The following is a 13,157-nucleotide window of genomic DNA, read 5'->3' on the forward strand; positions in this document are numbered from 1 at the left end:
AAATGTAGATATTGCACGATAATATAATAAACAGTGCATTGGCTAAATAAGAGAAGGCGTCCGTCTTACAATATTCGACCAATATTGTAAGGAATACTAGATTTATTTCCCAATATTGCGCCAATATATTGTGCTACTAGGAAAGTACCTTTGACTAACGTTCAATTTAGGCTGCGGTCCACTTCATGCTACAAATGCTCCGGAGTCTCCTTCTGCCTCTTCCCTTTTTTGTTAAAAGGGAGAAGAGGAATAATACTTGGAAGCGTTTGTAGCATCAAGCGGATCGTAATCTTATAAAAGCTGGACTATCTCCCTTTCTCTCTTCCCGCTTCCAAGCTCGGATGAAACTTCCTTTCGTAAGTCGGTAATTGGAGACTCGTTTCAGGACCCCGTCGCCATGCCGTCAGTTCGCAGGATGATCCTGGGCCACGTGATGTCCGGCTTGTACAACAAGATGTGCCGCCGGAAGAAGCTGGAAGGCGACTTGCTCGAGACGCCGATGAAGCGGTGTCTCTCCACCTTCGACATCACGCTGCTCGGTGAATATACCTTCGCGGCCGCGACCCGCACGGGCGTGTCCAACCTTTGCGTGTCTGAAACTTATAAGGAAAGAAAGGAAATAATGTAGAGGGGAAAAAATATATTTCCGGATGTTACACTTCGTAACGGCCTTTGCGCGCGATGTGTGCGAGCGATATGTAACTGCCATTACGCGCGAGCGTTATCACGCCGATGATAAGCCGGATAATGGTCCGGAATAATAGCCTTGAGTGAGATACGTCGCGTTGGCCGGACTATTAATGTAAATAGTGGCAAAGCCGCGCGTAAAGGGAATTATAGGGATTTAAGTAATTCGCTGGACGGTTAATAATATTGATTATCTGCATGTCAGTTAGTAGAGGAAAGTTCTCTATTATGAGACAGGCTTTTAATATGAGACAGCAGGTTTTCAACATCAAAATTTAATCAGCGCGATCTAACAATCAATTTTTTCGCTGAACAGATCTTCACTCCGAGGGCAATAAATTCATGACGAAACCAATAGACGATGCCTATTAATTTAGCAGAAACCCTGCTATCTCATATTACGAGCTGATCTCGTGATAGAGGACTTTCCTCTAATATTAATTTGCTAATTACGCACCTGTACGCATAATGCATCGGACTTTCAGGCGTGGGTCACATGGTCGGCGCCGGGATTTACGTGCTGACGGGAACGGTCGCGCGCGACATGGCTGGACCTGGGGTGATGTTCAGCTTCCTCGTGGCCGGTTTCGCTTCCGTTTTGGCGGCCCTCTGCTACGCCGAGCTGGCCGCCCGAGTACCGAAAGCGGGCAGCGCGTACATCTACACTTACGTCTCCGTCGGCGAGTTTTGGGCCTTCATCGTGGGCTGGAACCTCATCTTGGAGCACGTGATCGGTACGAGTCTGTTTCTAACGAGGGATTTGCCGACGAGAAGTGGAGAACTGAGGCAGTCGAGTTGGATCAAGTCGCATATGAAATCAGCAACAGGGTGGACGAATTTAATGAGATAATTAACGGCAACTCTTTTTATTGTGGCCAATTAGGCGCGGCGTCTGTGGCGAGAGCTTGGAGCGGATACGTGGACTCGCTGATAGGCGGTGCGATTGGCAATTATACTCGCGAAATGATGGGCGGATGGACCATGGGAGAGCCGCTGGGCACCTTCCCGGATGTCCTCGCCAGCGGATTATGCCTGGCTTACGCGTTGCTCTTGGGAGTGGGGGTGAAGGCCTCGGCGACGGTCAACTCGTTGCTGACCATCATCAACCTCGCGGTGATGGGTCTGGTTGTCGTTTTGGGCATTTATTACGCGGACATTACGAACTGGAGCAGCGAGAACGGTGGTCTTCTACCGTATGGCTTCGGCGGCATAATCACGGGTAAGTTATCTCAAGTGTGGAGTGGCTAAACGAAGGCGACGTGAAATACAGGAGGATTCGTGCGATCTCACTGATCCGCGTTTCGCATGGAGGATCCGCGCGATAAAACACATACAAGAGAAATTGATTTTACTCTATTCAAAGATATGTTACATCCTTGCCTCGTCGTTCAGGTGCAGCAACATGTTTCTACGCCTACGTCGGCTTCGATTCGATCGCGACCTCCGGGGAGGAGGCTCGCGATCCGGGACGGAGTATTCCGCTGGCGACGATGCTCTCGATGGCGATAGTGACTGTTGGGTACATGCTGGTCAGCGGCGCCCTGACACTGGTCGTCCCGTACTGGGAGATTAATCCCACCGCCGCTCTTCCGGAAGCCTTTTCGTCCAGGGGTATCCCGTGGGCTAAATACGTGATAAGGCGAGCACTCTTAGTTTTCCACTCGATAGATTTATAACATGGACGTTTCGCGAAATCTCTTCATGACAAAAACTGGTAAAAATGAAAATGACACCGTTCTTCCCTTTCATCATTTCTCCACGGTACCAAGATATCTCAAGTCGCAGTGCACTCCAATTAAAAGTATTACAATATTGTGATGTAACATGCTAAAAAATAGAAGATAATATGTTGCAATAAAGGATTATTTAATTAATTTCCGAAGCTGCGCTAATTGAAAGTGGCTTTTGCATGTGCAGTGTGGGTGCCCTTTGCGGGATGACGACGACTCTCTTTGGATCACTGTTCTCTCTCCCGAGGACGTTGTACGCCATGGCAAACGACGGTCTGTTATTCGGCTTCCTCGGTCGTATCAGCGAGCGCACGCAAGTGCCGGTGTGCAATCTCATCATAAGTGGACTATTCAGTGCCTTAATCGCTCTACTATTCGATCTCCAACATCTGGTAGAGTTTATGTCGATCGGGACGCTGATCGCGTACACCATCGTGGCGATCAGCGTTATCCTGCTGAGGTATCTGCCCGAGCAACAGCCGCCCGACCAATCCAACGTTGGTACGCCGAGCAGCGGCTGTTCCTCGCCACCCACGGAAGAAGCGGACTCCAGCAGCATCGCGTCTGTCAAGTCCGAAGTGAGTGCGCAGCGAGGGTTACTTTTAATTAGGGATGATTTAATTGCGGCGCACGATTCAACTTGAAAATATTTGGTTTCTGTACAATGTAAATTTTGGTAAATTACCTATAATTATCTGTAAATCCCAACGCTACGTCGCAGGCAGCTTTTGTATAATAGATTATTAACACAAGTCGTTCATAATCGCATAGCTGCTGTGCGAAGGATCTGGCAGATTCAAGCCGCGATACGCCTGGATGGAAGACTGGCTGGAGGATTACGATACTCGGCACGTCATAACCGCTTGTCTACTTATCTACACGACAACCTGCGCCTTCCTCAGCACTTTTATGATAATAGCATTCGAAACGACAATTCCGTTTACGAAGAGCGATTACCTGTTTGCAGCGAGCTATCTTCCGCTACCCATCGCGAGTGAGTTTATCTCAATTCTTTTCTCCGACTGTGCACATAGAAGGAATATTGTTACTTAATTGCATTTATTTGTTTGCTCGCAGGTCTATTCGTAATTGGCGCTCACAGGCAAAATCCATCCACCGGGAAATTCCGAGTGCCGCTGGTACCCGTGGTACCAGCGTTAAGCATCCTCTTCAACGTCGGTCTGATAATGCACTTGTCTTCAATGACGTGGCTACGGTTTTTCGTGTGGATGACAGTCGGTACGTTGATAATTGCGCACCATTCATGTACGAATTTAAAATACAAAACTAGATATGTTACATATAAGTTTCAGTGAATCCCAATTGTTTCAATTTTCCCGTGATTCTTTCTCAGGAATGATGATCTACTTTCTATACGGCATCCATTATAGTAAAGAAGCCGCCGCTACTCCAAACTCATATTCCGTTTTGATGGCCACCTCAGAAGCCGAGAAAGGCACAAAGTGGGGTTCCACGTTACGAGCTAGTCCGAAGGATGATAAGGCACCTATTCTGGACGACAGGGAACTGGTTGATTAGAAATAAGCTATACATTTTTATCAATTGTTTTCCTTATCCAGCTCGCTGGTGGAGCCGCGGAAATAGCTTTTAAATTTTAAATAAGCTATTTAAGCTGTCAACAACGAAACGTTCGTACACAAGACTGTATACAAATGCGAATTATAACGCAGGCTAGTGCAGCGGAATATGCAGGACATGTTTCATCTTCAACAGTTTTATTAATTTTAATGCGGTTAACGCATAATTAGTGCATCCGGCTATTTAAATGTCGCAACGTGTTTTATATGCAAAATCCATTCCGCGTTTTTCGTTTACATTTACTGCGTTTCCTACTTCGGCGGCTCCACTTTACATGTTGCTTGAAATTCAAAGTTTATGGAGTATATTTTGTAAATATTGACCTTAGAGGACTTTTTTAACTCATGCATCTTGAAGTCTCCGCGAGAAAGTTTTGTCTGGTACAAAAAGAAACTATTTTTGGTACTTAGCTTTATCTTGTTCGACTATTTACGGCAGCGATTCTTATAATTTCAAGCTCGTATATTTACTTCTTAACACAATCAACGAAGCATTATCGTTCTTTCCTGTTTAGATGACTATTGTTATTACATGATCGCAAAATTACGCGATATGTTCTACGAAAAACTGTTTCGTGTTGCTAGTACTTAACGAACTTGAAGAGAAACATATAACTTATCTTAGTTTGTCTATTTTATTACGCACAAATTCGACTATCGATGAGAACTTGTCGATCATTTTTCTCATTTCACAAATTTTAGCACAAATATTAATTAAGAATGTTCTTTCCGTTGTTATGGCACGAATGTGACCCAACTGTCTCGTTATCAATTATATTAAAATTCAATAAATAACAATTTACCTGATTTGGCATAAACTTACGTCCGTGCAATCGAATCTGGAATTGTGTCGGGTAGATCTAATGCAAATGTATGAATCTCCCAATAGACTCTTATCACAACGATTGTGTGAGTTAAGAATAATTTATTAGCACAGTCTTGTTCATCAATGCCTGGACCTGCATTTTTATCATTATTTTTCTCATCTATACAAGTCACTGAGTTTCAGGCTGTATGCGTGTACTAGTCTGAAACTCGTCTGTATAGATGGGAGTAAAGATTATAAAAATGTGAATCCTAGTAAAACTGTAGTCCAGTCATCAACTAATGACTAAGACTGTACGTTAAAAGAGTGCATTACTCGTACTCTTGATTCACCAGTTGATGTATGAAATAGTAAAATCACAAAGGATAATTAGGGCGCAACACGCCGCGCGATAGAAAGGTTTATTCTGATACCAAGAGAGTATTATATTTATATTTGCGTGACAATGTATCATTATTTACAATCGATAATTTACGTGTGTATTATGTACACACGTTTTATGCGTGACAAGTATAATCACACGGTGGAAAGTATCCGCAACAATAATGTACGTAATATCGATAGAGATCGTTAAGATGTTACAAGATACAAGAGGCATATAGTTTAGTATGCGAGTTGAATCTATTTATTGAGAGTCGTTTATATCATTTTAATGTAAAAACAATTGACAAATATAAATTAGCAATGCAAGTCAGAAGGAACGTACAAACGATATATATTCCGCAACTGATGATTGTTATGGCAATTAAGATACGTCTTAAGAACGGCGTGATCCCGAACAGGAGGAACATTGACAGGCAAACGATTAAAAGTTCAATTATTTATTTACAAAAATATTTTACAGCGGAACACCCTCCGCACCTGTAATTACTGAATTATTGAAAACTGATACAAATTCCTGCACGTAGATGTAAAGTAATCACGTGCGATCAAGAGTTTAAATTCCTTACAACGATAAAAAGACGCTCGCTACAATTGATTCTCGTCATAATGATGCACAATTGTCATGCAATATTGTCATGCAAATTAATCGTTACAAGACGCGAATGACGTCTGTTCATAGATAATTAAAGATATGATATACCTAGTTACTCATGTTCATACCTGATAATTCATTTTCATGGCTGTGACTGCGTTTATTTCTCTATTTGCCGTCAGAAAGGTGCAAGAGAGCTCAAATAAAACATGTACATCAACCCCAACGTTTCGTATGAAAAACTTTTATTAACATCCTGCGTTAAATATTCGTCATGCGTTCTTTATGCGTACGTAAAATACTTTTAGATGTATTTACAATAGAAACTGCGAACATGCGTCGCACACGTCTTCGTCTGTATTACAAAACTTCTACGAAATATCTGCAAGTATTCCGTGCAAAAAAAATTATTATTTGAAACAATACGCTGTTTACAGGCAGAGAAAGAGAGAGATAACAAATTGCAAGTTTATGCGCGCATATAAATTTTATCTAAATGATATATATATATATATATTATATATATATAATAACGCTTTGTAAAAAAATAACATGTTCCGCTTCTGTTGTAATGCATCATTTTGGAAAACATTCGACTCGATTGTTACAAATAAATATGCATATATAACAAATATATACGTATGTACGTGTATATAACGGAAAATATGCATGTCATAATACATATTTACTTATATATAATAAATAACATTTTAATGTTAAATATACTATATATATGTATATACTTTTTAAATATTTTAATATCACTAAATCATATCTCGGTCATGACTCGAAACAAGGAAATAAGGATGACAACCGTTAGAGATCCTTTTATCATGTATACATGCACGGAATGACGCTCACTTGAGATTATACGATATTACATAATGCTTTTCTCTTTGTGGGACTTGTATTATATATGTTCTACATAGATATTGCTTCCCGAGACGAATGGATTGTAATCGATGCACATCGCACACGTTTTCTCATAAAACTGGAACACTTGGTAAACGTACAAGAAATGATGCATGCATATACCCCACGTATGGGCAAGTATATAGTGTGTCCATATAGTTCCTATGGAAATCTGTGTCAACGCGAGTGTTAAATAAATTAAACTAAACGTCGCTTTGATTTACACCATATTGGGTGGCTAAATAAAATATTGAAGCACTTTGAGTATTGCGGAAATTTTTGAAGAATATTGGGGAAAATCATTTAAAGTTAAGTGAGGCTCAAAACAGTCAGAAAAGAGTAAATATTACAAGGAAGAGAGACTCCGAGTGTCAAAAGGACCGGAAGATGAAAGTTCGGTCGATGGCACGTTAAATATATATACATATAAAAAAAAGATTTACAACATAATCTCAAAGCTACCAATTTGTCTCAATACACCTCAATGTAGGCAGTTTCGATAACACCAACGTAAAACAGCAATGACTAATTGTTAGGGCCAAGCAATAAATTACCTCGTTAATCGAATCTGATCGATTAACGAGGTAATAAAGGAACTACAGTGGATAACACCGTATATGCAACGACGCATCGAAGAAAATTTCCTAACAGCTTTACAGGTACCAGTGTTAACGGACTTATAACACGTCACTGATATGTTACCTGTTGTTACGGGTAAGAACGATTTTCCAAGCGGACATCGGTTTCATCTGTAACATATTAATTTTTCTACGGCCCCACCTAAGCCAGGAGAAACCTATGATTAAGCAGAGGATGCTCTCTATGTAGTAACCGTCGAACTGCATGATGCAAACACCGTTATTGGTATTCGCGCAGAGCTGAAAATGTGATAGGCAATCTTTATGTGATCTCACCGTTCTACCGCATAATAAAATTAAAGGAAGGCAGCAAACGCGCTGCAACCAACCTCTCTCTCCGTAATTGTGCTACAGTCATTTCCGTAGTCGGTACTGCATTGTCTAAACGTCAAGGGATCGACAAACCAAAGCGCGGCCGTGGCAGGCCAATTTCCACCGAGATTGCATAAAGTATTGAGTAACGTCATGTATGTACCACCAACCGCCGGGTCGCTCACTTTCGCAAAGAAAGCCATCGATGCCACGAACATGCTGCTTGCAGAAATCTAAAGTGCAAGAAGGAACGTTACGGTCGCTGAATCCAAATCGGACATCCATCGATAGGGACTTGTACAGTCCGTACGACATTTACCTGATGTATAAAGTAGAGGCCCGTCAGTATCGTGAAATAAAAGACTGGAACATCGCCATTAATTACAAGGAACGGTGTAACCCACACCAAAAGCGCCGCTATTACGCCGAACGCCAGCCTGCATCATATAAGTTTGTAAGTGTCGTCCAACTAAAATCTGTCATCTATATATTGCATATCAATTACCTATAAGGCATAGCTTTAATGTAAACGTCCATAGGCCTGGGACCAACGGTGTATTTCGAGATTATTAACGGCAAAATTATTTGCAACGGTATCATGGGCACGGCCATGAAAGCCAGTTTTTCTTTGGGATAACCGGCCTCTATAAGTTTCAAACTAGTTACAGCGTCGCACGCTGAAAATCCAATCTGCCGAACAGAACAATCAAGTAAACGAAACGAAATCAACATATTACAATTGCGTATTAGTAGTATTCAACCTTTGCAGTTAAGAGAAATATAATCGTGGTCTTTATGGTTGGTAATTTAACTATTTCCCATAGTAGCTTGTATGCGCGCTTAATATCCATATTTAGCTCTTCGTCTCGCGAAACTCTGCCCTTGTCCTCGTGCTTGAACAGCGCGATAAACGTTGTCGTAACGATAAACATGCAGCCCCAGAAGTATAAAAATCCTACAAATAAAACACGTTCGTCACGATCCGAGGCGATATCTGGCGCATGTAAACAATAAACCTTCGTTTCGACCGCCGGGCTCTTCTTACCGGGCAGAGTTAGTATGCCTTCGTCGGAAGGCGTTGACCTTAAATACCCGTTGCAAAACTCAGCGGACTCCAGCGAGATAAATAGAACATAGCCGATGAAGTAGCCCGCCGTTTGGCCGACGCTGTTGCAGGTAGAGGCATATCCGACGTTACACCTTGACAGGCAAGTCTCAATTAAGCAAATTTCATACATACAAATACCTACGCGTGCACGCGAGGTTCGGATACTTGGCGAAGGTACCTCTTGAGCATCGTGAGCGCCCAACCGTCCACTACGATGTCCTGAGTGGCGGCAAGCACGTTCAGGGAGAAGAAGAGCGCAGTCAACATTTCGATGTTGGGCGTCTCGTGCTCCTTGCCCAGCCAGTGGTCCACGTAATTCGACAGTAGGAGCATGAACATACCCATCAGGTACTGGGTGGGAATCAACCAGGTCTTCCGCCGCCCAAACCTTTGCGAGAAAATGGAGTCTACTATGGGCGCCCAGAAGAGCTTCAACGAGAACGGCCATTGCACAAAGCTGAATTCTGCCTGCGTCAACAAGCAAAGGATACATTACTCTCGGTTTCGCACGGCTGTTAAATCAATCTTTCGGGTGCATCAGTGTCGCTCGACCAATTGGGTTCACAGAGGAACGTTCTGTGCTCGTCACCTTTTTAACGCCGTCAACACTCGGATCTCGAGTCGCTGTACGCGTACGCGGGATAATTGCGCCGTCACGTACCTGTTGCCGATAGGAAACCCCTCTGTTCTGCAGTAGCATAGGGATCGAGCCGCACAGTCCCAACGGGATGCCCTGCAGCAGGTACAAGAAGAACAGGATCGCGATGTTCTTCTCGTCCCCCCGCAGATCGGAGGGCTCTTGGACGTTGCACGGGTCGACGATGCCGTCCTCCGCCGTCCGCTCGTCCTTCTCCAATTTCCTCCTCATACTGACATCCATGCGAGTCGGTCGGTCGGCGGGTGTCCACGTCTCGCGCGCTGCCTGGGCGTAGACCTTTCAAGGTTATCGGCCGATTAGGGTTAGAATCTCCGCGCGCGCGTCACCGCATATCGCGGGTACCGCGACACGAGGACCGTGCGGGCGCCGACGGCGAGCGCGTCGGAGTCGTCGCGGACGACGCGATCACCGCGGATACATAACCTGTCGCCGCGGTCCGTGGCGGTTGCGGTTTCGCGGGACAAAACGAACGGCAAACGCGCTGTGACGGCAGGCTCGCGACGGTCAAATCTCACCTTCCCACCTTGCTCGTCACGTCAACATCACGACGGCGGACACGCGCGAGAAACCGTGACGAGGGGAGTCCGTCTCGCACGGCGAAACACCGAACGCTGCGTCGCGTTGTCGCGTTGCCACGTTGCCTCTTATTAGGACACGTCAGTTATACTTTGTTTTTTTTTTTCTATTCCGTGCAACGTCACGTGCGCGCGACCGCGCTCGGAGAAAACGAGACGCAGGTATATACCGACCGAGCGGGCGGGCGGACGGACGGAGCGCGCCATCTCGCGCGCGTTTCGCAAAACTGGTCGCGCGCCTGACCGGCGGGAAGTTTCAAAGTTCGTACCGCGAACGAAGCCTTTCGAGATTCTTTCAAATTGCGACGCAACTGAACCAGGCGTCATCCAAATGTGAGCCGCGGAAACCAAGTTTACCACCTAATATTTGAAATCGCATCGACTATTAAAAGCTACGAAGCCAATACACAAACAACTATTGGTTCGACGTGGCCGTGTCGGCTCTGAGTTAGGCTGATGGCAGACAACTATCCGTAAGCGCTTAAGACTGACATAGCCGTAGACTTAAAAGGCAGAGAAAAACGTAAGCCGTGGAACACGTGTTCCTTACGGCTTATGTTTTTCTCTGCCTTACCTTAAGTCTACGGCTACGTCAGTCTTAAGCGCTTACGGATAGTTGTCTGCCATCAGCCTTAGAGGCGGGTACCAAGTATTAGACAGAGAACGAAGATGCGACGCACTACGATCGTACGAAGAGACTTTATTTCTGCGTGCACGTGTATGCATCCACCTGTCAAACGGTTTGTCAAACGGTTGGATGAGTGTTAATACAGAACGATTGTGTGATTAGAAAAAGCCCAGCTCAGACTTTTCTTATGTAACTACAGGTGAACACGTCGCAGCTCTCGTTGCTCGACGCCACGCCGACGGCCAGCTTGATCAGGTCCTTCACGTTCGCGCTCACGGTATTGGTGCTGAGCACGTTGTTCCGTATCCTGCGGGAATTCAAGTTGGTTGATCGATTGACACGCGGCGAGTCGCGAAGCGGGGGTTATTTCGCTCGCAATTAGTTGAAGCGAACGATCGGACGAAAGGATTTTCAAGACGGCGGGGGAGCCGTTTATTTTTAAGGACTTTTCGGCTTCCCGTCTGGAAGATTCTTCGTCCGAAATGTTGTTCAACTGAGCAAAATAGCCCAACTCATCCCAGCGAGAGAAATGACTCGTCGATCGATGTCGTTTCGACGGATCACCCCTCGCTGGGCGTATACTCTGTTCAGATATCGCGAAATCCACCGTACAGATTCGTGAGGAGATATCGCCGATTTGTGCTCAAGATCTCGACGTCCTTCCGGTAATCGGACAGATAATCCTTTTGGATCTCGCAGGTCAATCTGGCGACGCACCTTGGAGACACGATCAGTCTATCGCTCGCGCCGTCCCGTTGTATCTGTCCATAAAAAAGAAAGAGTAACAGCTTGGCAAGGGTTTCCGCGCGAGATCGCGCCGTTCGATCGCACCTTAGCTAAATTCTCCTTCAACATGTATAAAATGTAATCCATCTGGAAGTCGGTCCGCTCCCCTCCCTCCCCCTCCTCCTCCTCCTCCGAGAAGGTCTCCGATCTCTTCCGCCTGCCATTTATGATGCCGATTGGCAGAAGAACCGGGTTTGAAGCTAACGCCGCGGCCGCCCCGATCAGCGCCACGCCCGCCAGAGCTTTTAACGCTATGGCCTTAACAAACAAATGTGATTTTTTTTATTCACTTCGGCTCCCAAGCTGCTTTCAGGCGAAAAACATTCATCCCTCCCGCAAGTGCACCTTTTGCGCGTGAATGTTTCCCTGCGGCATACTCGCATCCGGGTAAGCCGTGTCGCTGGGGCCGAATTCGTCACCGTCGGCCAGTGTCCCCGAAATCCCATAGGCGCTGGTGGAACCCCCGTGCCCGGTCGGTCTGCCGTAGCCCCCGTAACCACTGGCGCCGTAACCGTATCCCCCAACATTTCCCGTGCCGTATCCCAAAGCGCTGGGTCTGTTAGAAGTTTCGCTCGCGTGCACCGGACGTGGCCCGTACCTTCAGTTTTTCGTTAAGAGTACATTGAAAGTGCAAAATGAAGTCGTGAACATGTTTAATATCACGGCGAGAGATGACTCGTCGAAGCGACGTCGAATCGGCATCGACATTGACAAATTGACGTCGATTCGACATCAATTCGACGGTGTCGATTCGACATCGTTTCGACATCGATCGACGAGACAGTTCTCGGCTGGGGCGTGTCATCCCTTTTTTTTCCCCTATGAATTTTTAAAAATTTCTCGACACTCTCGACACTCTCGCGAACCTCTCCGCGCTCTTTTACTTCCGCAAAGACACTCTCTCTCTCTCTGTTTCTCCTCCCTCTGTCTTTCTCTCGTTCTAGTCCTCTCCGAGTTAATACAGAAGACCCGTCGGAGATTAGCGGGAAATTTATGGTCGCGGGAAGTCGGGTAAATTTACCTGTCTCCCAACTGACTTCCTGCATAGACTCCGCTTCCGCTTCCTCCACCGGGTCTGCCGCCGCTTCCGATGGGACCTGGGGGCCGACCTTGGGTTTGCCATCCGTACCTGGAAGGAAACTTTGCGTCCTAAAATTTCCCCTTCGCGCGTAAAAGATAGCGTCTGTCCACTACCTGTCGATCGGGTGTCGCTCGCCGTATTGGGTGGGATACCGCCCGGTCTCCGAAGGGATCTTATTGTAATTATAATCCGGTCGTGCCGATCCTCCGGAACTGTATTTAGAGCCGCAGCAGCTGGAACTTGCAAGCGCAAACGCTCCGGATAATCGAAATTGTTGGCGAGCACTCACCCGCGGCTCTTTCAGTTCAGGGGAGAAGAATAAAATCGGAAATATATTGAGACTTATCTCTCTCGAGGCTCGAGTCGCGGTGCAAGACGGTCCTCGGTTTCTTGTCCGTTTTCTTCGTCTCCTCCTCGTCGACGTCGCCGAGGACAAGCTCCGACGAGTTTTTGCCGTGAATGACGTTCGTCAGAAATCGGTCCTCCGAATTGGCGAGTCCCTTCGGGTGCTCGGTCGTGGTCGTCTCTTCGCTTTTCTCCGCCAGCGCGCAGCAAATACCGAGGACGACGGAGAGAATTAGAACGTGCGTCATCGCCGCGAGTATTCCGCTTGACGGCTCAACTGGGAACGTGCCGGATATC

At 45.8% G+C, this 13,157-nt stretch overlaps 3 protein-coding genes across 7 annotated transcripts in view; 1 reads left to right on the forward strand and 2 right to left on the reverse strand.

The window, feature by feature from the left end:
- The window catches only part of LOC105567139 (cationic amino acid transporter 4), an 8,421-nt gene extending 2,378 nt beyond the window's left edge, over positions 1 to 6,043 (forward strand). For all 3 annotated transcript variants that reach the window (XM_012021750.1, XM_012021749.1, XM_012021751.1), the window contains 8 exons: positions 386 to 539; positions 1,173 to 1,421; positions 1,571 to 1,906; positions 2,080 to 2,326; positions 2,605 to 2,995; positions 3,189 to 3,411; positions 3,495 to 3,656; positions 3,772 to 6,043. In XM_012021750.1, the coding sequence (XP_011877140.1) occupies positions 398 to 539; positions 1,173 to 1,421; positions 1,571 to 1,906; positions 2,080 to 2,326; positions 2,605 to 2,995; positions 3,189 to 3,411; positions 3,495 to 3,656; positions 3,772 to 3,956 (1,935 nt within the window). In that variant the 5' untranslated portion in view covers positions 386 to 397 and the 3' untranslated portion in view covers positions 3,957 to 6,043. The remainder of the gene's footprint in view (positions 1 to 385; positions 540 to 1,172; positions 1,422 to 1,570; positions 1,907 to 2,079; positions 2,327 to 2,604; positions 2,996 to 3,188; positions 3,412 to 3,494; positions 3,657 to 3,771) is intronic.
- A 2-nt stretch (positions 6,044 to 6,045) lies between these two features.
- LOC105567138 (acetyl-coenzyme A transporter 1) lies at positions 6,046 to 10,136 on the reverse strand. 3 transcript variants are annotated; one of them, XM_012021748.1, is made up of 9 exons: positions 9,961 to 10,136; positions 9,449 to 9,709; positions 8,966 to 9,255; positions 8,725 to 8,879; positions 8,441 to 8,634; positions 8,185 to 8,369; positions 7,999 to 8,116; positions 7,697 to 7,912; positions 6,046 to 7,607 (listed from the first exon to the last, which is right to left on the reverse strand). In XM_012021748.1, the coding sequence occupies exons 2-9, from the start codon at positions 9,665 to 9,667 to the stop codon at positions 7,428 to 7,430; spliced, it is 1,557 nt and encodes a 518-aa protein (XP_011877138.1). In that variant the 5' UTR covers positions 9,668 to 9,709; positions 9,961 to 10,136; the 3' UTR covers positions 6,046 to 7,427. The 3 variants fall into 3 exon arrangements, with proteins under 3 accessions (XP_011877138.1, XP_011877137.1, XP_011877135.1); XM_012021747.1 differs by having other exon boundaries at positions 9,449 to 9,721; XM_012021745.1 differs by having other exon boundaries at positions 9,449 to 10,136.
- A 686-nt stretch (positions 10,137 to 10,822) lies between these two features.
- LOC105567210 lies at positions 10,823 to 13,114 on the reverse strand. The gene is made up of 7 exons (XM_012021886.1): positions 12,862 to 13,114; positions 12,629 to 12,755; positions 12,456 to 12,563; positions 11,780 to 12,032; positions 11,480 to 11,692; positions 11,261 to 11,409; positions 10,823 to 10,955 (listed from the first exon to the last, which is right to left on the reverse strand). The coding sequence occupies exons 1-7, from the start codon at positions 13,106 to 13,108 to the stop codon at positions 10,823 to 10,825; spliced, it is 1,230 nt and encodes a 409-aa protein (XP_011877276.1). The 5' UTR covers positions 13,109 to 13,114.
- Positions 13,115 to 13,157: the final 43 nt, after the last annotated feature.

Source organism: Vollenhovia emeryi, unplaced genomic scaffold (assembly GCF_000949405.1).
Source record: "Vollenhovia emeryi isolate VEMERY1.0 unplaced genomic scaffold, V.emery_V1.0 DF939140.1, whole genome shotgun sequence".
NCBI classification, from domain to species: Eukaryota; Metazoa; Arthropoda; class Insecta; order Hymenoptera; family Formicidae; genus Vollenhovia; species Vollenhovia emeryi.